At 38.0% G+C, this 22,813-nt stretch overlaps 1 protein-coding gene across 5 annotated transcripts in view; it reads left to right on the plus strand.

The window, feature by feature from the left end:
- The first annotated feature begins 1,753 nt into the window (after nt 1–1,753).
- LAMA2 (laminin subunit alpha 2) overlaps nt 1,754–22,813 on the plus strand; it is a 361,287-nt gene continuing 340,227 nt past the window's right edge. For 3 of the 5 annotated variants that reach the window (XM_065632758.1, XM_065632759.1, XM_065632761.1), the window contains exon 1: nt 1,755–1,932. In XM_065632758.1, the coding sequence (XP_065488830.1) occupies nt 1,821–1,932 (112 nt within the window). In that variant the 5' untranslated portion in view covers nt 1,755–1,820. Of the gene's footprint in view, nt 1,933–22,813 lie in introns of all 5 variants that reach the window. The other 2 variants (XM_065632757.1, XM_065632760.1) reach the window with 2 other exon arrangements.

Consider the following 22,813-nt stretch of genomic DNA (forward strand, 5'->3'; position numbering starts at 1 on the left):
ATTCTTTCAGTTAAAATTTTTGCATGAAGGGAATTGCAAAAAGAGAAGCATCCGGAAGAAATTAGTGACTGTACTGCTTGTATGGAAACACTTTAGGGACTGAACAGAGACAGTGAAAAAACTGTGGATAGTGGCATAAACCCCATCTCCCTCTCTGTGCCTCACTACTCACTGATTATGTATATTTCCAGAACAAAGCAAATAGCTGACAAGATGAAAACCATCAAGATGAACCTTGAACTTGGGTTTCCCAGTAAGAAGTGCGGAAGGCCACTACATCATTGCTTGGCAAGACGACTGCAGTATTTTCCATTGACTTATGAGTGACAAATGGCTGAGCCGTATAAGAGCATTATTGTTGCTGCCCTGTACTGGGGGAGCAGTTTCTAGAAGACTGTGGAAGCAATGGGTGTCTGGTAACAGGAATCACAGCAGCAGAGCCCAGGTCATTCAGGGTGAAACCTCAAGAGTGAGCAGACACTGTGAAGAGAAAGAACAAGTCTCCTTGGTATGGGATGACCATGAGAGAAACAAGCAGGCTGTGTTGCTGAATGTAACAGGCTATTATATGCAAAATGCCACATTCCTTGAATTTGAGTTTGGAGTAAGAGACAAATTTACCAACAGAAAAGGCTGTGGTTTGAAAGCTGAAAGAGGTAATGTAAAAAACTCAGGCTAACGCATACTAATCCCCAGCCTCACCTAATGCTGACTTCAGCAAGTAAAGCTGTGTTTGCGTGCATACATACTGAAGTACTTCTGCTGGGAAATGCATATTATTGCTTAAACTCTGTGTGAAATACAAAAAACATGCAGTTTGAAGCACTGTGAGATCTGTGAAGATGCAGGGGTGACCATGCAAGTCAGACACCGGCTGCCCGCACAATCTTATTTTTGTGCCTTTGTACAGATACACTGTAAGTTCAGCCCAGCTCTCTAACAATCTATTATGTACTTTTTCTGTAAGCTTATATGTAGGTTTGAAGCCTCGCCGTTCACTTTCTTCTGTTATCAAAATCAGTTTATATTGACTTTTTGAAAGTTGGTTTTTTTTTTCTTTAGGAAAACTACACAATAGATTTTAATCAGCATTATATTTTAACGCGACATTAATTTTTCCTTTATGCAGTAATATGGATTTTCTCCTGTAATATGTGGCTAGCACTGACATACTACTCCCAGACACAGCAGGAAAAATGTATTTGGCTTATCTGCAATTCTAGTTTTCAGAATGCCTACCCAGAAAGCTCTTTTTTTTTTTCCCCACAGCCCAGGTATTTTTATGTCTCTCATATAACCTGATAAACGTGTCATTTTTAAATCGCTAGACAATTCCCAGGAAGGCTCCGCCTGGCTCTCCGCTCCCCAGGCCGCCGTGCCCTCCTGCCAGCGCAGCACCTCGGCGGGAGCGGCCGTTACGGCGCGTGCCGCGGCCGTTAGGAGGGCACGTGCCCGGCCTCCTCGCGTGGCGCCTCGTGCGAGCGGCGCCGAGAGAAACGGGCGTTTGCTGTGCCGGCGCCACCCGGCCGCTCCCGCAGCGCGGGCCTCGGCGGCCACCCCCTGAGCGCCCGGCCGCGGCAAGCGCCGCCGGGAGCCTGTGGCAGCCTCTGCCCCCTCCTCCGGCCTTAGCTCCCGGCTTTGCTCCCCCTGGGAGCCCACCGGTACTTCCCGTTCTCTCCCCTCGCCTGCCCTCAGAGACGCGGCCCGGCGCGGCGGGGCGGAGAGCGGCGGAGCGGGGGTGTGTCCTGCTCCCTGCCCGGGGTACAGGGTCTCCTCTCTCGGCCGGCGGCGGCTCAGTCGCCTGGCTGGCCCGGGGCGGGATGAGCTCGCAGCTCGGCTGCCCAGGAGCCATGGCACGGGCAAGTTTGCCGCTCCTCCTGCTCCTGGCGGCGCTGGGCAGCCGAGGCCAGCCACCGCCGGCGCTGCAAAGAGGTACAGGGGAGCGGGGAGCCCGTGCCTCACTCGCCCCGGCCGGGGCCGCGGAGGACGTAGAGGGGAAGGCGACCTTGCCACCGGCTCGGGAGTCCTTGCGGTGACGGGAGGGTCGGGAGGACGGGGACCGAGCGTGACAAGTAACCCCCAGTCTGTAGGGGGGACTCGGCGGGGTAGTGCTGCGAGGGCAGCACGGCTGGTACCTCTCCGGGCCGCTGAGGGCAGCCGTCGGTCGGGGCCGCGGGTTCCCTCTCCGCCGAGCGGCCGCCGCTGCCCGGCTTCCCGGGAGCTGCTGCCGAGGCCCCGGCGGGTCTGCGCCCCCCGTTACGCTGTGCATCCCGTTAACTCTCTCACACACGCCTTTATTAAGAAGCAGAGTCACGGCTCAGGGCACGGCAGATGAGCTGCGTTGTGACTGAAGATGGGGGGGCAAACCATACTTAGTGTTGCTGCAGTTGAGGGACAGCTGGACGGCATGTCCTGGTCCCCGAAGCGTCGCATAGTCTTTACAGGCTTATCTGTTGGCAGTCCTCTCCCCGTGTTGTGCGCGTCTGTTGACATCTCTGTGACCAGAGGAAGCTTGGTAGGCTGCATTGAAACAAATGCGGGCTGCACTGGCTGCTTTTGCTAAAGCTGACTATTTGATCGACTTATCCAGTAACAAAACTTTCCTCGGTATTGAAAACTAACCACGACTGGAATGGGAACAGAATCAATTGAATTCTGCTCGAGTAGTCATTTTCTTACACATACAATCATCTTCCTTTAGAGTGTTGAGGTGTGTTGACACTAAGGGTTTTTTTGTTTGTTTGCTTTTTCAATTAGTGTTATGTGGAAAGACCAAGAAGGGTGATGATGGGAGAAATAAACTTTATTGAATATATCAGCTCACATAGGAAAGCCTTAAAACCATTCTTCAGTTCACAGTATTCCTTCTGGTGCCTGAATTTGCTGCTCTTCACCTTTTTTTCATTGCTAAAAAGAATTCAGTAAGGAGATAACCATGGACGTGTTAAAATAAAACTAACTAAAGCCATTGGAATAACAGCTAGCTTCTCTTTGACCTTGATGTCACACTGTAGGCTGAATAAGGAATTTTTAGGGTTTAGGGTTCACTTTGGAAAACATGATGCACTGTCATTTCATGAAAAAAGTGTCTCAAGGAGCTGACTCCTTAATACTTGTTTTACTGTGTGAAGATAACTGAGAGTTGATCAAGTATCTGTATAGATAAAAAGTCATCCTAAATTAGACTGTGTTTAGATGATGACTTATTGGTAAACATTGAAGAGTGTTTAAGATACAGTACATCATGCATTTTCCGCTAGCTTTTTTTTTTTTTTTCACCTGCAAGCCAATTCATTTTTCAGCTAGAAAAATACTGATTTGGCATTTCTTTTAATATTCTCTCTGTGTCACTCACATGCACACAGAGACACTTTTGGAGAATGTCCTTTTCTTTATGCACTATCTCGTTTTTGATAACCTCTGCAGTGATCATTATTTTCCTTTTAAATGAGAAGTGGGTGTCTTAGGTGTTCATCTACTGCACTGTTGGTATTATGTTATAACTGAGTTCTGGTAATTCCGTGAGGTGCAGTAGGACTTTTAATTAAATGCTAATAATGTGATGATGGGACCTTTTCAACCTCACAGCTGAATTCAAGTGCTGGCCTGCCAAATTTTTAGGCCATTTGCTGTCTTCTAAATTTCTTTCTAAGATCTGTTACAGCTGCTAGGAGGTGCTAGCACTATGTGGATGTCACTATGTTGCCCAGGCAAAGAGGTAACAAACTCCTCTTTAGTGCAAATAGTTTGAAAAGTCTGACTTCACTGAAGTCCTGGGGGGATTTTAACATGTTATGAGACCCATGGTTTATACCTTTAGACTTAGAACATTTGTTTTTCCATTTAATACGTATTTAGTAATAACCATTACGCTGGGTGGTAAGTATTGCTCTCTAATTGTTAGCACCAGTCAGATGTCTGTGAAGAAAATTATGTAACAAAGCTGCAATGCTTTGAAAAACAGTATTTGAGACATCACAATGAATTCCCGTGTTGTTTTTTTTTTAAAACAGAACAGTTCAAGAACATTTTGCACCTCAAAGACAAGAACAGTCTGTATTTATTTATTTATTTTTCTTTTCTTTTTTTTTTTTAAGTTGGTAGAAGATTGTGTTCAGAAACCTGGAGTTAATATTAAGTTTTGTGGTGTGTGTTTTTGTGTGTGTTTTCTTTTTCTTTTTTCCCTTTTTTATTTTTTTTTCAGTTGCATGTTATTTGTTCTTCTGTTGTTTGAACACTAAGTAGTCATGTTGAATTTCTCATAAAATGGAAGAATCAGAACAAGAAAGGCTTGTGTATTGTATAAGACTGTTTCTTAAAGGTATGCGTAACATGCGGTTAAGGCAAGCTTACTGAAGTGCTATATAGTGTTCCTTTCGAATCTTGAGCCTTGATTCATCCTCTTTCCTCTGGGATGTGAGAGAAAACAATGGTAATAGTTTAGAAAGGAATAAGAAACTTGCTTTTGATCTTGAAGAATTAATCCTTTTCTTAAAAGGTCTAAGTATCTATCATGAGAGGGAACTGAAGCTATGTATCTGTGAAAGGTGTGAATAGTAGGGACAGGAACATCTACTGCACAGTAACTCTATCTGTGGTGTCAGCTGCTGACATCCGTGGAGATAACTCATGGAGTACAGGTGTTTCTCAGTATCTCACAAATCGGAAGTGTAAGTTGACTCCAAGAGCTGACATATATAGGATGCTTATAAAGTCAAAGGGAAATTTCACACTTGAAAGAGAAATGGGGGGTGAACGTCAGCCTAGTGTTAGCAGAATATGACTGATGCCAGTCTGTTATGCAATGAATGGTGACAGGTTGGTCAATATTTTTAAATCTGTCTCTAGGTGTAAGTTTTTAAAATGAGTTTTCAGAGTTCATTTCAAAACTCTTCTCTCTGTTATGAATTGAGGAGTTACAAGATTCCTTCCCACATATGTACAGCTGTGCATATTGTACACTGTACTCTGAAAAGTCAAGAGAGATAATGCGGCATAATCTTAATATTTCACATATTAAAGATTGAAGAATGTTGTGTGGACTTAGATTCTCTGTTCCTGGAGACAAAACCCCAGATGCTTAGTTAATGTAATCTGGTAAAGCAGAAGTCAAGTCTCCTATTTCTTTATAGGGACCTCTTTGGAGTAAAGTCAGTTTTCAAAAATGATCAACCTCCCTTTCCGCCCAGCTGTAATCTTGATATAGAAAGCATTTCCATCATGGTTGATGGCATTTAACCATGCAAAACATTCTGCTGACTTTATTTGGAGAGTGGTGCTTGTAAATGGTTTAGTTGGTATTGGAAAGAATAATGTTGGTAAATTTGCATTCTACTTTCCTGAGCGAACAAGGCTTAGGTGATTGCTCTGTTTATCAGCTTGTTCTCACCTAAATAAATTTTGAAGTTGTTGTCCAATATCAACCAAATTTGAAAGCAATGCAGAAATCTTCAAGATAATCACTGAAAATCAATGACTCTTTGTAAGAAAGAGCCCCAAAGTACTTTCTCTTCTGTGAGAGGAGAGGTAGAATTTAGCCGTTATCTAATCCATTCAGTCTGGTTGGTCAATGTACGCGGGGCTCTGGCTTCAAGAATGTGAAAGAGAATATGTCTGTTCTGGAGGGTAGGGGTCTTATAATGTGTAAAATTCTCTGTATTTTTTTTTTTTTTAAAAGGAGTTCTTTGATCCAGTGTCAGGATTTTATAACAGATAACAAGCCTTATTTGCTGAAGGTATACTGCAGTATAGTGCATTCTATGTAAACCCTTTTTACATTCATTTTAAATGCTACTCAGTAGTTTTGCAGATAAACTTTTGGTGATCTGGAAATTAGGACTTTTGTTTCTTTTTTATTATTTTTTTGCATGTATGTATACAAGACAGATATTGATCAGTTCTAGAAACTCTTTTAGGAGTATTTACTGCTGGCTGATTAACAGGGATTAACCAGCCCCAAAATTTTGGGAGATGCTGTTCTCAGAAATACGTTGTGATTGCTTGTAACTTCTTACTTTAAAGTTGTTGTCCATATTATTTTCTTATAATTTAGTAACTGGTTGAGGAAGTGAAAGCTGAGGGTATTATTATACATTTCAGGTTTAGAATGCGAGAAAGGAAAACATAGTAATTAAAGGGCAACCTAAGGTATTAGAAATACATAGAATTGCCCAGACTGACTGGACACATGAATCTGTGTGTGGTTTTTGTGTACATGCTTTAACTTGAAATAACCACAGCCAAAATGAATGAGGTAGCTCTTGTACAAGAATGTGTGAATTTCTCCAAGCAACAAATAAAAACATAAGATGGATTTTAAGTTTAAAACCCTTATTATTATTTTTTCCTCCTACGAGTTTTTTTTACAGGAGTCTTTCTTATTAGGCTTGAAATACTAAAGTCAGAACAGTGATTCTTTAACCTGTTCCAAAATCCACTTTAAAATAATACAGCAAACAATCATTTTTAATTAATTCAGGCTGGAGGAAGGAATCCACCCACACATGTTCTAATTTCTTATCCAGCTACTTGGCCTGACAGTTGTTGGAGACTATAGTAGTTTGGAATAAGAGACAGCATGAATCCTTGGTGCAGGGCTGTGGGGTTTTTTTCCCCTTCTTTTCTTTTTTTTCCCCAGAAGTCCAGACTCCTTATATTTGTAGGTCAGGAATGATAACAGGACACAAATACATGCAAATGTGAACCCGTATGTATACCTGATCATCTCCTTTTCTTTCCCAACTTTTTTTAGGTAATAAGCCCTTAATTACTGGATATTTTTCTTCCTATATAGGAGTTCTCTCTAGAACATCTGAGAGCTTGTATGTCACATGCTGACAACTCAGGCCACACCAGCAGTAGTACAGATGAAATTTTGCTTACAAATGTGAAAGACAGACAAAAATGTTATGTTTGCTGAACTTCATATTGACTCCATCCATGTCTTTGAAACAGGAAAGGGCATTTCTTGATGTTTGCCAAAAAAGCTAGTTCATGAGCTGGCTCTTGCTGATCACTACCTTTTGTTCATTTTTACCAGCTACTGTAGTTGATAGCTGATTCCTAGTTCCTGCTTTTCCACAGTTCTGATGTTCACACAACCTGAATATATAGATAAGGGAGGTACTAAAGAAAATGGCAATGCTTTTTGGCCCACTGCTGTACCATAGATAAGTTAGAGATTAGACGATCCTTCTTTTTTTTTTTTTTCCCTAGGATTTATTTTGATTGGAAAGATTATAATATTTACAGAAAAAGTAACTTGAATTTGTGTGACTTTTGTTCTGAGAAATAACCAAGATCTCTTGGGATTCTTGCAAAACTCAAAACAAATAGCTGTTACTACCCCCAATTTTTTCAGCAGTTCAGTCTCCATTAGTTACACCTAGCATCACAAGGATTTTCCTAGGCTCTGCTCCCTGCCAGATTCCTCTAGCAGACATTATCTTTGAATCAGACCTTGTAATAACATTAGACTGTAAAGCAGCTGTAGCAGTATTATGCCAGAGAACTCTTGTGAAACCTCAGGAAAAATAATGAACATTCTTGCAGAGTGGATTATCCAAATACCGTTCCAATGCCTTGTTCTGTCCCAACTGACGTGTGTCTACTACTGTCATAATTCATGGATTTAAGATGTAATAAAAAGGAAAATTACCAAGAAGTGAACGAAACAGGATTAAAAAAATAATTATACCTACATGAGGGTTTTTTTAGTAGCAAATGACTGTATGTTGACTTTTTTCACCTACCCAAGTAGTGTGGGCAGTCTTTGAAGTCAGAAAGAATCAGAGAACTCTTCATGAGAAAAATTTGGAAAATGGCTCTAAACGTACTGTGTATTTCCCACTGTTATGGGAAAAATAAGCAAAGGTGGGGGTTGGCCATCAGGAATTTAGAGGTCCAAGAAAAAGAAATCAGAGGCACTGTTCTTTTGCACACTTCCAGTGAGAGCTGATTTAGGATTTAATCTGGTTTTCTACATCAGCTTCTCAGATGAACCCTGAGAGTTTTAGGTGCCACTTTCCCTTGGGCCAATTTTGTTTTTTGGTGTAAGATGCTGAACATGGCAGTATATTCCTCTGTTTATGCTAGCTGCTCAACAGCCTGTATTCCTGTTTGACAGCAATATCTGGATAATCTCTGTTATAGGGAAATGCATTCTATATAAACTTCTGTGGAGTGTATCCTGCACTGAAAATGTAGAACTACTGCTATACATTTGTTGGTGAATAGCTTTTTGGCTGAGAGAAGATATAAATAAATAGCATTATTTGTATGTATTACTATGCTTCTGAATATGTATGATAAAATACTATGTTGCAGTGATATCTATTTTGTACATTCTCTATATCTGTCTGCAGTGGTAGGGAATATGAGTAGTCTGGATTCCTCTGAAAGCCAGAGAGCTCTATGAAACTAGAAGAAATCCATGCCTTTTAAAGAATGCAAAGTAACATAAATAGAACGTACAGGGCTTTTGAATTTGATATGTGAAACCACGAGGGATAGAACTAGTGTGTTTGTGCAAGTCCCAGAGCTGGTGATTTGAGTGTGACTCAGTTGCACATCTGACTTATTTGTGTGAATTATGTGTGCATATTTTGTAGTGGTAACAAAAAGATGATTGTAGAGCATCAAAAGTACACTTCATGTGTTTAGCCTTGAGCCATCATTGACAATACTGAATTTGTTAATATTACCTGAAAAAATAAATTCTTGGTACCATTTCATCCGTGTGGATAATTTTTTGTCACCTTTTACAACAATTGTGGAAAAATTCCAGTTGTGAATATAAGAATTCCCATACACAGTACATGGCATAAAACAGGACATTTCTTATTTGCTTTGGTTTTGGTATAATTGGAGAAAGTTTTCTATTAATCATTCCTTTTCAAAGAAGAATGAGCCCTCACACAAGAAAGCTTTCTTTACCATGGGAAAAAAAAAAACCCATACATTTGATTGAAAAATATATTTGTAGCACGCACACTGAATTCTCTTGAGCACAGTGTCTTCCTACAGCCGGACACAGCCTTCTGAATTAGGTCTCCTGTATTAAGGCTGCATGTTGCGTGGGTTTAGGGCCTGTGTAAGTGTGCCTCTCCCTTCTAGTTGCTTTTGATGTACTTATATAGTAAATATGGCAAATATGTTCTAAATTCAGGGTAGGTGGGAAGCTTTTACATGCATACCCCATAATAATTAATTATGCATGCAACTTCAGTTTCCTCCCCCAGCTGCAGCTTCGACATGGAGAATAAGGCAGTCATTTGCCAACAAAATTAATGGTTAAATGCATGTATCAACTTTACAGTTCATTAACTACAGGGGAAAAGGCACTGAGCCTGCTTACCATATTGGTAGGTCTTATTTAAAAGTGACTTTGAAGCTCATAGTTTAATTGGTGAGAGACCTTTTGTGGCATAGAAAAGTGATGGGAAAAACTAATAATAAAAAATAATAGTAATAATAATAATCATCATCATCAAGAGCTTGAGTCAGTTCTTGGAGAAATTAGACACTGTCCCAGAAGAATAAAGTGGAACTCAAGTTGCTACACTTAGTCATTTGTCTATTCATTGCAGATACACCTTATCCTTTTGTCAGTATTGTTATTATTATCTGGTTGTCTGTCTTAAATGATAATACCTGAAGGGATCAATGGTTGCAGCTGTGTCCTAATGTATTGATTCTTCATTATACTAACACATCTGTGGCTGTTTGTACAGTACTTTGCTTTTACTTGCAATATCTGTTTGTTCCAAAGTATCTATTTAAAATGTCTGTGGTTCACAGGTGGTGATAGGTTCTTATGCAACTACTTGTTCTGCCAGTCTGCTTTTTGCCTTCACCTGTTGTCTTTCATCTTGATTATGTCCCATAATTTAACTCAAAATAGTAAAATTACAGGTATGCCACTAGTAAGAGGGACATCAGTGCTTGATTCAATATGTTGCTTTGGATGTTGAAACTGTGTGTTCTTCTTTGCACAGTGTTTCTGTGTTTCTCATTATCTATACAAAATAATTTTTTAATTTTAGTTATTTGTGGCTTTTGCCACATGGCTTACTGATACATGTACAGTTTGACAGTGCTTATCTTATTATAAAAATATTGCTTGAGGAACATAAGGTGCTTTTTGAGGGGAGAAGTTTGGGAGAGAAGGCTATTTATGTCTGTCTGCAAGAATGAAAATAAAAATAGTTATATATTCTGTGAGATGACTGCTAATAAAAAAAGCTTTTTGCTTCAGGATTAACCTTTGCTGATGTTAAGCCTTCTCTTTGTATTCCAGGCTCTTTAGGATTAAAATAGAAGTGCCATATAAACAGAAGATGATATGGTGCTGGCTCACACGTATAAAGTAGTTCAAAAGAAAAATTGTGGTGATAAGCAAACTAATGAAAGAAAGACAGAAATTTTTGATTGTTTAGCATTACAGAAGATACAACTAATGTCCTCAGGGTTTTTATCTAAACAGCAGATACAGGAGGATAGAAATGCTGGTTTATTAAGTTATCAGCTTCAGGTATAGGATTTATTGTTGGCATGAAAATGGTTGTGGAGTCAGGTTGGATATAGGTTTGTTAAGACTGATGAGTGGTATCAGCTCAGTAGCTCTAGAGGAAATAGGTATTTGAATTTGAGATTTATGGAAGGATGTAAAGAACTTGGTGTGAAAGCGCTGATAGAGTAATGACATTATATAACTGATTGTTGAACAAGTTGTATGAACAGCCTCATTAGAGGGGAAATGGAAGCTGGCAAATATGATGCTAATATTTAAAAAGGTCTCACACAGTGATCTTGTAACTATAGTTTCAGAGCTGAACACATTTGTGACATGGTAAAGAACAGAATTAGTATATGCATAAATATGTTGTGCTGGAAAGAGCAAAGTGGCTTTTGTATATTATATGGATAAGCCTTCAAAGAATTTGTATTAGACATATTAATAAGGGCTATTATAATAGACTTGGGTTTTTGGAAGAGCATTTGACAATATGCCTGAGTACCTTAATCTATGGTATCATAGAAAAAAAGGAAAACTCAATTTATGCAAGAATTCACAAAGGTTTTGACAAGTTATATGCCTAGCTGGGATGGAATTAATCTTAAATTGAATTGATAGATATGAACATTAGTTACATTGGAAGCTATTCAGTAATTTGTTATAATACTAGCAGTGGTCTGCAGAACCTCTTTCCTTCAATTATCGTGAGAAAATACAACATTCAGTTCAACAGGGGTGCAGTCAGTTTCTTATGCCTCAGTTATTAAAGAACCAGTAAGTGGCAAGTGTTCTGCCTTATCTGTGAGCTGCAATGAGCCCTCAGGAATTCCAGTTCTGCAGATGATCTTTTATAGACCATCATTTTTCATGTGAATCTCTCCATCTGTATGGAAGATGCGATTATTTGTAGGCAGTGTGCTTCAAAAATGGTGAAATCTGTTGTAGTTTGAATACAGACACTTCTTTTAATCTTCTACCTCAGTTCTGTGCTTTTATGAAAAAAAAAACAGTTGCACATTTCTCATGCAAGAAATTCTGATTGTCTCGCTTTTCCTTCGTTTTAGTTGTAAATATTTTTGTAGGAAGACTTATGCCTGGAAACATGAAGATTCACAACACAGAAAATTCCATTATACAGGCAGTTTGGATAAGTTAGGAAAAGTAAGGCTTAAACAGTTTTGATATGATTTCTTGCCTTGTTGATAAATGCAAAGTGAAAACCACCTCTACTATAACATGCATGATGTGAACTTTAACCACTACTTCTCTTCCTCTGCTATTACCAGTCTTTATTTATGGTAATTTGCACTTGCAGTCCAGAAAGCCAACCATATTGTGGGCTGCATCAAAAGAAGTGTGACCAGCAGATTGAGGGGGGTGATTCTACCCTTCTGCTCTGGTCTCGTGAGACCCCACCTGGAGCACTGTGTCTAGCTCTGGGGCTCCCAACATAAGAAGCACAAGGGTAATGGTTTTAAATTGAAAGAGGGTAGATTTAGATTAGATATGAGGAAGGAATTCTTCACCATGAGGGTGGTGAGGAACTGGAATAGGTTACCCAGAGAAGCTGTGGATGTCCCATCCCTGGAAGTGTTCAAGGCCAGGTTGAATGGGGCTTTGAACAACCTGGTGTAGTGTAAAGTATCCCTGCCCATGGCAAGGGGGTTGGAAACAGATGATCTTTAAGGTCCCTTCCAACCCAAACCATTCTATGATTCTATGTGTATATGTTGCTGTTAGGACAACAGAGCGTTTTCTTCCCAGTAACTGTCAAATGGGCTGTCAGTTTTGTGCAAAAGGAGCTGAGTGGCTGAGCAGTGTGTGCCTAAGATTACTTGACAGACCCCTAGTGTGACTAGAGGAGCATTTCTACTGCTCAGGTGCTTGACTTTGAACATGGTATGTGAAGGGCACTGTTTTAGACTCTTCTTGTGCCATAGAATAGAGTTGTTTCTAGGAATAAGAAGGAATTTTGACTGCATGGTATAAAAATAAGTATTTCCAATTAATTGAAAATCCATTGGTGAATTAATCTATTAATTGATCTAAGTACCTCTGTAATACAACATTTAGTTTCAAAGTGAGTCAACATTATTAAGACAATGTAGAATGAGATGAAATTACTCTGCTCAATCTGTTTCATAAACTCAAGTAATTATTAAATTTCATGTTAAAAAGCCATTCTATTCTGCAGAACAGACCTTGAAATCACTTCTGGAATTAGTTTAAAAATGTAGCATCTGTCTCCAGTATGACAGTTTCTGTACAATTATTTTCTACAAGTGAAACAGAACTTATCTATTCCCTGGTAAACCAAATCCACAGAGAGTCCAAGGAAATAATTCGCTCTCGTTCACTACCTGATTTTCGTCTATGACTGTTATTTGAAATATCTTGAGTAAAATACCTAATATTGTGTGGTGTGTACTTATTTTAGTGTGAAAGTTAGGTTTGTTTGAAGTTCCAGTGAAATTCTTATTGACTTCCTTGTGGCAAAAATTTATTTTCCAGTCCTTATAAAGGGAGCATACAACCCAGAACGTAACATTTTGTTCTGTCTTAATGTTCTGCTGAACATATGTGTGTAAGCAGTTTATTTCTACAATGACTGGAAGAACAAGAGGAGCCAGAGCGTCCCAGAGCTGTCAGAATGAATAGATAAACTGAAGCATTAGCTATAGTTGAAAATTAGGGAGTTGCTACAGAGAGCTATTAAGATGCGTCTAGTGTTGTTTCCTGTTTAAATGAGGCTTTGTTTCTATCTTTGTATAAACTTCGTTGACTTGATAGCTGTACCAAACAGTGAACAAGAACAATTAGCTTTTAAGATAAACTAATTGTTGAAATAGCATGCAGGGGGAAGTTCTTTAAAATGACATATACAGATCCATAGTAATCTCTTCTGTTAGGAATTAAACCTTTCTGTGTCCCCACTGAGATGTTTTCACTGTATCAGCTGGGCTGAAGAAACAGCTGTTATAAATCTGTGAGGATCAAAATATTGATTGGCATGTCATCAGATGCTACTTCTAGAATCCCACTCTTCTGTTTTATGAACATTAATCACTCCTACGCAAGCACTTATGAGTTTATGTATGTTTTATGAAAAACTTGATCAGTGGTAATTTCAACTATGTATGTAATTCTTTGTGTACAAATAATTCTTGTAATTTTTACCAGTGCAAAGAAACTTCAGCAAGGCATTCAGCCTTTATTGGATAAAATGTCTTAAGAAGTAAGCTTAAGGTTTTAGAGGCTTGTTCTAAAATAATTTAGATTATTTTTTATTAACAAAGCTTACTGTAGCTGACATCTTATTTTAGATTTTAGGGTAGATTTTGTGTGTAAGAGTGTGTTTAGGCTTATTTGACGTAAAGAGATTTTTAAGGTATCATGCTTGTCACTCTTAGTTTCCACTAAGATGTGTAATTAACATGAAGGTATTTGTTTTAAATAATTTACCTTTTGTTTTCTTAAATTAGCAAACACACACACAGTTTTTTCTTGTATATCTTTGTAGCTTTGTTCTAAAACAAACCCTGAAATTTTAACCTGTTTTAACTCCAGTTATTGTTAGCGGATGTTATATCTTACTAAAATCTTCCAAATTCTTAACGTAATTTTTGTCCCCAGTGCACTGTACCATACAATGGAGGACTTTGGTTTCATCACAATATATGTCGCTTTACCTAAGATGCAACGTATATGATGTTTAGAATTACTGCATGTTACTAAGCCACATTAAAATTCCAGCTGAATTACTTCTCTAGGACTTCCAGATTTTGGGAACAGTTTTGAGTGAATTTGTATTTTTAATATTAGACTATGGATATAGGCCTGAGATACAGACGATGTAGTTTAAAGCAGACAGATTGGCCGCTAGACATGGCCTAGCTGTGGCAATATAGACTGATTGACTGTAAGGAGAAACAAATGAGGAGATTGTGGCTATTCTGATGTACTTGCCTTTTTTAAACAGTATTTTAAAGAACATTCTAGACTAGAGAAGGTCATATTTCCCACCCTTGTAAGAAGCCTTTTGTGTTCCAGTATTATTATTATTCTTCCATCCCCTTTTGCTATGGAACATCTCTGCATAACTTCCATTAAATGGAAATTACTTGTATCTATCTAGAATAGATGTGTACTCGGAAGGTGAGCTAAGCTGTTCTTTCCACATTCATAAATGAAGCATCTGTACTGCTATTTAGATAAGTGCATTGTGCTTTTATATAGTGGATGTGTAATGGAATACTAAATTAATTTTATTGTTCTTCTAACATTATTAAATCTAGTAGGCTCATGATTTCTGCTCTCAGAAGAACTTATCCTTGGATCCGACAGTTTTCTTGGTACAAGGCCTGAAAGAAAAAGATGAGGTACACACACCTTGATTAGTTTGTTTGTGGTTCAGTCTTCAGCTTGATTAAAAAAAAAGGCTCAAGGGGATTATTTCAGTGTGCCCAGAAACAGAAGTAGGGTTTGTGGATAGTCCGTTGTTGCATTCAATTACCTGAAATGTGTGATGTGGGATTATTTGTTTTCTTTAAAATCTGTAATTGATCTTCTTGAGTCATACTGACCCAAACAGAGAGAGGCTGGGGTCAGGTTTCCTTCCCAGATATGAGTATTCCAGCACAATATTCCAGGAAACTCTTCTGGCTAATGGTTTTTAAATAGTGCATGCCATTATGTACAGGTATGTATATTTCAAATATATCCTGTTATTGCAGTCATTGTGAATATGAATGATGAGCTCCCCATATGTATCAGTTGACTAGAAAAATAGCAACATGACAAGTATGTGTTTTTAAAATGTGGTATTTGTATTAAGGCAATCCACAGTGGTGTGGAGAGGATGGTGAAGCTGCCTGTATAAAGTGCTGTGTAAATAGATATACTGTCCTTTACTTAAGACTGCTACACTTTAAATGTTCTTATTCTACAAATGCTTACATCCTCAGTATGGGACTTTTGAAAAATATCCAGTTATTAGTGGAATGCTTTGTGTTTGCAGGGTCAGACCCTGGAAGGACAAGTAGTGCATGAAGGATGTAGAAGTTTAGTGGCTTTCTAAATCGGGTCACAATATATTTTTTTGCCTTTACTAATAAGCTCTTGCGACCTTGATATTTGAACAACATAAACAGGAAGTTATAAATTTAAATAAAGATTAAAAAATAATGTCCTAGATTTGCATCTGGATTTTGTTACCAGTCTTAAGATACTACCCAGAGCAACAGCATGCAGCATGAGAAATCTGATAATGTGAATCTTTCAACCTTATGCACTCTAATCTGAGCGTGGTTTCCTGTAGTATTGCTGATATGCCAGATAAAACAAGCTTGGATCCAAAATCAACCTCTGTTATAAATGGATGCTCTCTGTTATCCCTGCTTGTCCTGTAATCTGTGATTAACTGTTCCCTATCACAAAAGGGAAAACATTATTTTGTTCAGTTTTGTGTGTAGACTCGCTTCCAAATGATAAACGATTGCGATTTACATGACTGTTAGTTCAAGTGCAGTTAAGTATTATTTTATGCTACATTTAAGTACAGAAATACTATTATTCAAAGCAGCATTTTCAGGGAAACTGTTTTCATGTTTCTTCAGAGGCAGTAAAACTTTTTATCATGGTGATGAAATTACTGTGATTTGGCTTCCTCAAAGTAAGCTTTTTTTTTTTTTTTCATTTAGTTGAAGTGGTGTACGGCAGATTACATTGTCTGTAGAATTAAACTCTTAGAGCAAAATTTCGTATGAACAAATAAAATTATTTATTTTGCTATCTCTGAGTGCTGAATAGACTTTGTGAATAAAAATATCAAGATCTGGTCCCTTACCTTCCTTTTTTTCTGCCTGTGCAGATTTCCATCAGAAGTTTAGATGTGAATTCCAAAATCAACATTTCATTATTTCACTGAGAGAGCTTGTGTGTCTTTCTCCTCTAAAATATGTAGAGTTACACATTAGCCCTGTCCCACTTAAGGATTTTCATATTTTTAAAGAGTCAAGAAAGTTTTGAGAGGAGTGCTGCTGTCTCTTATGCTAGAAATGTCGTAACATTATACTGTTTTTCTAAAAACTCAATAAGGCATTTCAGAAGCATAACAAAAAAAATAAAGCTACCAAAGCTACCACAGAAACCCAAGCCACTGAGACATAAAGTACTGGGGAAAGTATATATACCATTTAACATTAGGCATGTAGCTTGATTAGGCAGATATTCTTTCTATCAATCATTAATATAGTTGTTTTGTACAGCACTTCACAGTACAAGTTGAGGAGCTCTGATTTGTCTTCTGAAGGAGATTTGCTCTTAACTAAAGAGAGAACTCCCCCAATTTAAGCACTTTACGTTCTTGTCTGATATCCTGATACTGTTAGAAAAAAGGGCAGGTGATGAGGAAAGAACTAATACAAGTGAATAGTGGATTATATAATTAGTAATCCTGTAGACATAGAAAGGCAAAGAAAGAGTAGCACCGAGAAGAATATTGGTGAAGTAAACAATATACCTCTCATGTTAAAAGACTAAGCTAATCTACATGGCTGAAAAATCTTGCTTACTTATGTTTTCTGGACAGGAGAACGGATTAAGAAAAAGTAAAAATAACCTACTCCCTTTCTCTCCTTCTCAACTACTTTTGAATTTGGGTCCGTGTCCTTGGAGATGGAAAACAGGGATTTAAATCCTTTTGGGCAAATACGAATAAATTCTCTGTATGGAAGTTATTCAGTTCGTTTTAGTAATGAATTGCTGAAACCTTATTAGCTGTGGAAGAGTGACAGTATTCACAAATCATGTACCACTTGGTGGAGGTGACAATAGCTGAAGTCTTAGAAAGTGAGGAATACTAGTAGTATAGCTAAGACTGAAGTTGAAATAACCAGAACTGAAACAAGCCAGAAGCTGAGACCTACTTTTTTAAACTGAAATCTTGCTTTTTTTCTTTAGCTCTGTTGAGTACTACAGAATGGCCATATTTTTATTACATCTTGCTGCAAGTACTGGAGGCAAACAAAAATTTATATGACATACAAGGAGATAGAACTAAAGTTTTCAGTGGTAAAACTGGTAATAGAAACCAACTAGCAGTGTTTTCTGTAGCCACTTTATTACATAGCTATATTCACTGAGAGTTAGAGACATGGTTTTAATTTGCTTTATAGCTTAGCTTTTCTGTAAAGAAATTGCATCAGTAAAATACTACTTGCAGTTGTAGTTATGGTTCAGTGATATTTGTTAAAGATTGCTATTATGAAGGGAGGGGGAAGCATATTTCTAGCTCTCATTTTGAAATGCATGTAGGTTGAATTCAGGAAATAAGTATGATTGTGACTTTTTTGTAAACCCAAGGGGAGATAAGAGCAGGAAACCCTTATTCTTCTTATAATGGAGCAGTGTTAAAATGATAGCTTTCATCCTGTAATAGTTTAATTTCATTTGATCTAGATAATACAGACAGTTCAGCATGCACATAAAGAAACTGAGGCCTGTAAAATGTTCTATATGCCACAGGGATACAGTATCAGGGAAGAGAGCTTGAAAACATGGCAGCTGTGGTATAGTGAGAACCACATGCCTAGGAACTTGGGATGGCAGAAGGAGATGCTCTTCAAATGTTGCTGTAGGAAGTTTATTGATTCATTTTTTCTCAGCTACTTTAATTTCTATCTTTCTGAAAAATAAACTAGCCCAAGAAATCAGAATAATATCTGGAACTTGGTTTCTGTATTTATAAGGCAAAGATAGTACCTAATGCCAAACAGTGATGTCTTAAAGTTAATTGAGATTTTCTGTATTAATATTACTAGACCATCCTTAAGGCATCCAAATTTGCAAGAACTGGGATATAAACCAAATATGCTAGAACACACATCACCAGTAGACAACTTTTCGTGGCTATTCCCATTTTTCCCCCCCTCCTCTTCCAGTGGAATCTCTTAATATTTTTAGGGGGCAGGGAGGGTGTTGAAGTTCTAGCAGGTTCCTTGTAAAGACTCTGATTTTTAACAAGGGGTGGGTTGCTACACGTCATGAAGCTTTCTGGAGAAAAGTGGGAAAGACTTCAATTCTTTTCTCAAATTTCCAAGGGCACAGGATGTGATTGGAGTTTCTGGAAACCTGATTTTTTGTTATAAAATGGAAATACTGTGTACAGAAAGAAAAAAAAAAAAAAAAGATTGCATTTGTGTAGCATGACAAACTCCGAGCCTTGTTGTGAAAGGAGCAGCTGGGATCTCCATTACCTTCAGAGAATAGGTGTGGCTCATGCTTAGTACTTCACTTGATTTGTGTAATTCTATCTGAAAGGAACTTGGCTATCTTGCCACTGAACTTCAACAAACAAAATCTAATGTAGCTGTTTTCCTTGGAGATTTGCTTGTACTTTCTATCTAGAGCTAAGCCAACAGATGATTCTTTGCCTCAATAGTATCACACATGACAAACAACTGTTATTGGGAAGTCTGCTTATCCTTTTGAGTATATTAATTGCAATTATGCATGGCCTGGAGGTCAATGTTGAGATCATGACCACTGTGGAGAGTTCTTTCGGTACCTGTGGCCAGTGGGCTAGCACAATTTAATGCCTTTTCAGTATGCTTAAATTTTTGCATGGAGAGATTTGAGAAGGGGCTTGAGAACTGGGAGAGGCAGGGTTTGTGGAGCCTTTATTTAAACTCTGTGCAGCATGGGGAACATATATAAAGTTACCTGATGATCAGAGGATTCAATGAACATTTTTAAGTAATGTCTTTAATCCAGATACCTGTTTTTTAAAGCCTTTTATTAGAATTTAATCCTTTTTAATTGGATGAAAGAGACACAATAAAGATTTATTTTTAAAAAAATATGTAGGTCCTAGTGGGCATAATGAGCAACTGTGGACACTTGATTTACTATTTGCTCTCCATAGAGTTTGGATACTGTTAGAGGCCTACTGAGTCTCTTCTTGAATGAAGGAAGCCTTAGCTTACACATAAGTTCAGTTAGGGTCAAAGTTTTGAAGCAAGTATGGTTTTCTTTTGCAGAAAAGAAAGATTCAGGCTTAGGTGCAACAGTATTGATCTTGGAGTCTTCCAAGCACTGCTCCGCTAATGCTGTTTTGGTGTTTGGCTTGAAAGAAGTAACAGGTGAAGACAGTCTGTGTGTTGTGCTCTCGTGGGAAGTAAAAAATTCAAGAGGATTTTATCCTTAATCATTTGACTTGTGTTTTAGTTTCTGAAAAGCTATGTAGATCTTGGCCTTTCAACTTATTTTCTTATACTAAAACATGAAAAGCAAATGCTTGCATCTTTTTATACTGTTGTAATTTTCTGTCTCTTTTCTTCCTTCGTGCTCTTCTTTCCTCCTCTACTATCTGAAATTAACTTGAAAAATATGTGGCACATAAATCCTATATCAAATATTCAAAGATGAGGTATCGGAGACCCTAAATCTTAATTTAAGCACAGAATGTTCACTAGGCCAGATATTTCATTCCTTGAAAACCAGACAGTGTGAAACAGGGATACAGTAGAAGGAACTAGGATGTGACGCTGACTTCTCTGCAGTTTAGCTAGTGAATTAGAGGAGATTTCTCCAGGTGATGCTATTAATATAAGGCAGATCCTTGTAACTATGGGCCTGATTTCAGGCTTTCCATTCTGATGAACTCTGTCAGATACAGGCCACAGCGTTTTGTCAAGATACTGTCATACAAGTTTAAGAGCTTTTTTGAATGGTGATCAACAGTGAATGTGGAGGAGAAAGTAAGTTATGCAGCTCTGAATAATTTTTTCATGAAGCTTCCATTTGTGAACATCTTTTGGTCTCTTGGCTGAGACAGTTTTGGTCATGTGTATTACCAAGCCCCTTCCATATACTTGGAGATAAGTACTCTTCTTCTGCAAGATCAGGAGCATTCCTACTTCTGTTTACAAGGACAAAGCTCCCTTCTCTTGCGTTTTTCTTTCCCTGTCACTTCACCCCCCTTCTCTCTTCCTTTCTCTTTCTCTCTGTTTTTCTCTTCTTGTTTCCTCCTTCCTCTTCTCTTTCCTCTTTTGTGTGTGTCCTGCATTGAAGCTTGCCAGCCAAGGGCAGATCCTTTGTTATGTAACATTCTAAATAAAATAATGATTGGTCAGTGCTTAATAGAACTATAAAATTTTATTGCTCAGTCTTAAGTAAAAATAAAACCTAAACAAATATAGCTAACAGAAATATTTGATCTTCTTCTCTAACACCTCAGATTCTTAATGTATAATTGGTCCTGTGCAGATGAGACAGAGATCTTGCTTTAAGGTATTATCCCAGAGTCGCCAGCTTTAGGTCTTGGAAGTAATTTAGAAGTTTGATAAGTCTATATTACTAATCCCGGAACTTTTGGAAACTTGAATTATGATTCAGCTCATTATTCCACATCCATTTAAATGAATGTCCTTCATAGTCTGGAAGCTCCCCATATCCAAAGCCAAAGCAGTTTAGTGTAAGCTCATCTTTGATATTGTAGTATGTCAGACTCATTCTTAAGGATGAGCAATATAAAGCATACAGGAAGGGATGAGATAGTTTTTTAGACCAATTAGTTTACTTAGGGGAAAATGAATGAGCTTTCTGGGTGCTCCAGTCTTTGTTTAGCTACTAAAAAAGGTGTCTTAATAATACTTTTATCTGATCAAAAGACACTGGAAAAATGGGTTTAAGTTTCTGCAGCTTGTAACAGTAGAAATTGTTTGAAACCTCAGTAAATATTTATGAAGTGACATTTGTGATCTGCTAATAGCCACCTTCCTCTGGTACAGAACTCTATTCAGGAAAACATGGGAAATTGCTTGCAGGTTGGAGAGATGAGGCTTATAGAGATGGCAAGATCTTTAAAGAGATGAATGGGTGTAGTTTGAGGGAGAAGTAAAAATTTCAGGAACATGAAGAACACAGAAATCTTCTTAAAGGCTTGTGAATAATGACACAGGTCTATTATGGACGGAAGTTACGTTTAATGCATGCTGTAGATCTGTCTAGACATTTAAGTTGTGAGTATGTGTAATTATTTTCCCTCTGGGTGCTATTGCTATATGTGCCATCTGGGATGTCCCATATATTTTGTCTGTGTCTAAGGTACTCTAAAAAGCTCTTTTTTAACTGTAAGAAACTCAACTCCGTATTCCTGACGGGATTAAAAAAGCGAGATAACTGTTTCTCTGTGGCCTCTGCAAAGACCTATATATTCATGAAGTAAAAAATGTTCAGGCTTTGAAGCTCACATAGTAATCTAGGTTAAGATGACTAGACATTGTCAGGGAGAATGTTCTGCTACCAGTGATGTTACATAAACTGCCTTTTTGGAAGAATGGAATGACAGCAATTACAGTCAATAAAGTATTGAACACTATAGCTAAACTACACTGAAGTTAAGCTGCATTTGACAAAATCAACAAGTCAGTAGAGTACAGATAACTCCCTCCTTTCTATATATGAGTAGTGGTAAGTGCAGGCATGCTGTGAAAGTACAGATAGAGTGTATTTCTCTGCAGGTAAGCTCAGTGGTACTCCTATATGAAAGATACTCAGGCTATAGTTCTGATATATGGCAGCTCTGGCTTAAACTAGGCATGTTCATTTATAATACGATGCATACACAAGGAGTCTTCCTGACAGTGGATTCAGTGTTCAATATATTGTGCAAAAAGTTGTAGTGTTTTCTGCAAACACATTATTTTTACGTAAATGTTTATATACACATAAATATATATTTACACGATCTATATATAGTTTATGCTACTGGAATATAATATAGCTACTTATCACTGTATTCAAGGAATAGTGGGGATGTTTCATGTATTAAACAAACTAAATTAAAGTAGAAAATGTATTACTTGAAGCTTAAACTATTTCTTGAGCTATTTTTGTTAGTGTCAAGTAGTCAGAGACATATGGGTAGTGTGTATTAAGTAATAGTGACATTAGAATATTCTAAGGACTGACAGTGGCTTGCCAGTCTTATATAGAGTGTGGAGGTGTGGAGAAAAAAAGCACTAGCAGTTAAAAGGCTGAAATCCAACACCTTTGATTTTGTGGTCCTCTTATGATAAAGTACATTGAGTCTACGTTACTCAGTCAATACCTAGCACCTCGGTAACTAGCCTAAAGCAGGTATGCTTAAAATATTCTACATTTTTCAGTTCTATGTATGGTGCAGTTTGGAATGCTGGTTGCTTTAACCAGCAACTGGGAGCTTTCAGACCGCTGTCACGATGCCATTTTGCTGCTCTGCAGTATCAAAGCTGTAATTTGTCTACCTAAATCCCA

Source organism: Caloenas nicobarica, chromosome 3, assembly GCF_036013445.1.
Source record: "Caloenas nicobarica isolate bCalNic1 chromosome 3, bCalNic1.hap1, whole genome shotgun sequence".
NCBI classification, from domain to species: domain Eukaryota; kingdom Metazoa; phylum Chordata; class Aves; order Columbiformes; family Columbidae; genus Caloenas; species Caloenas nicobarica.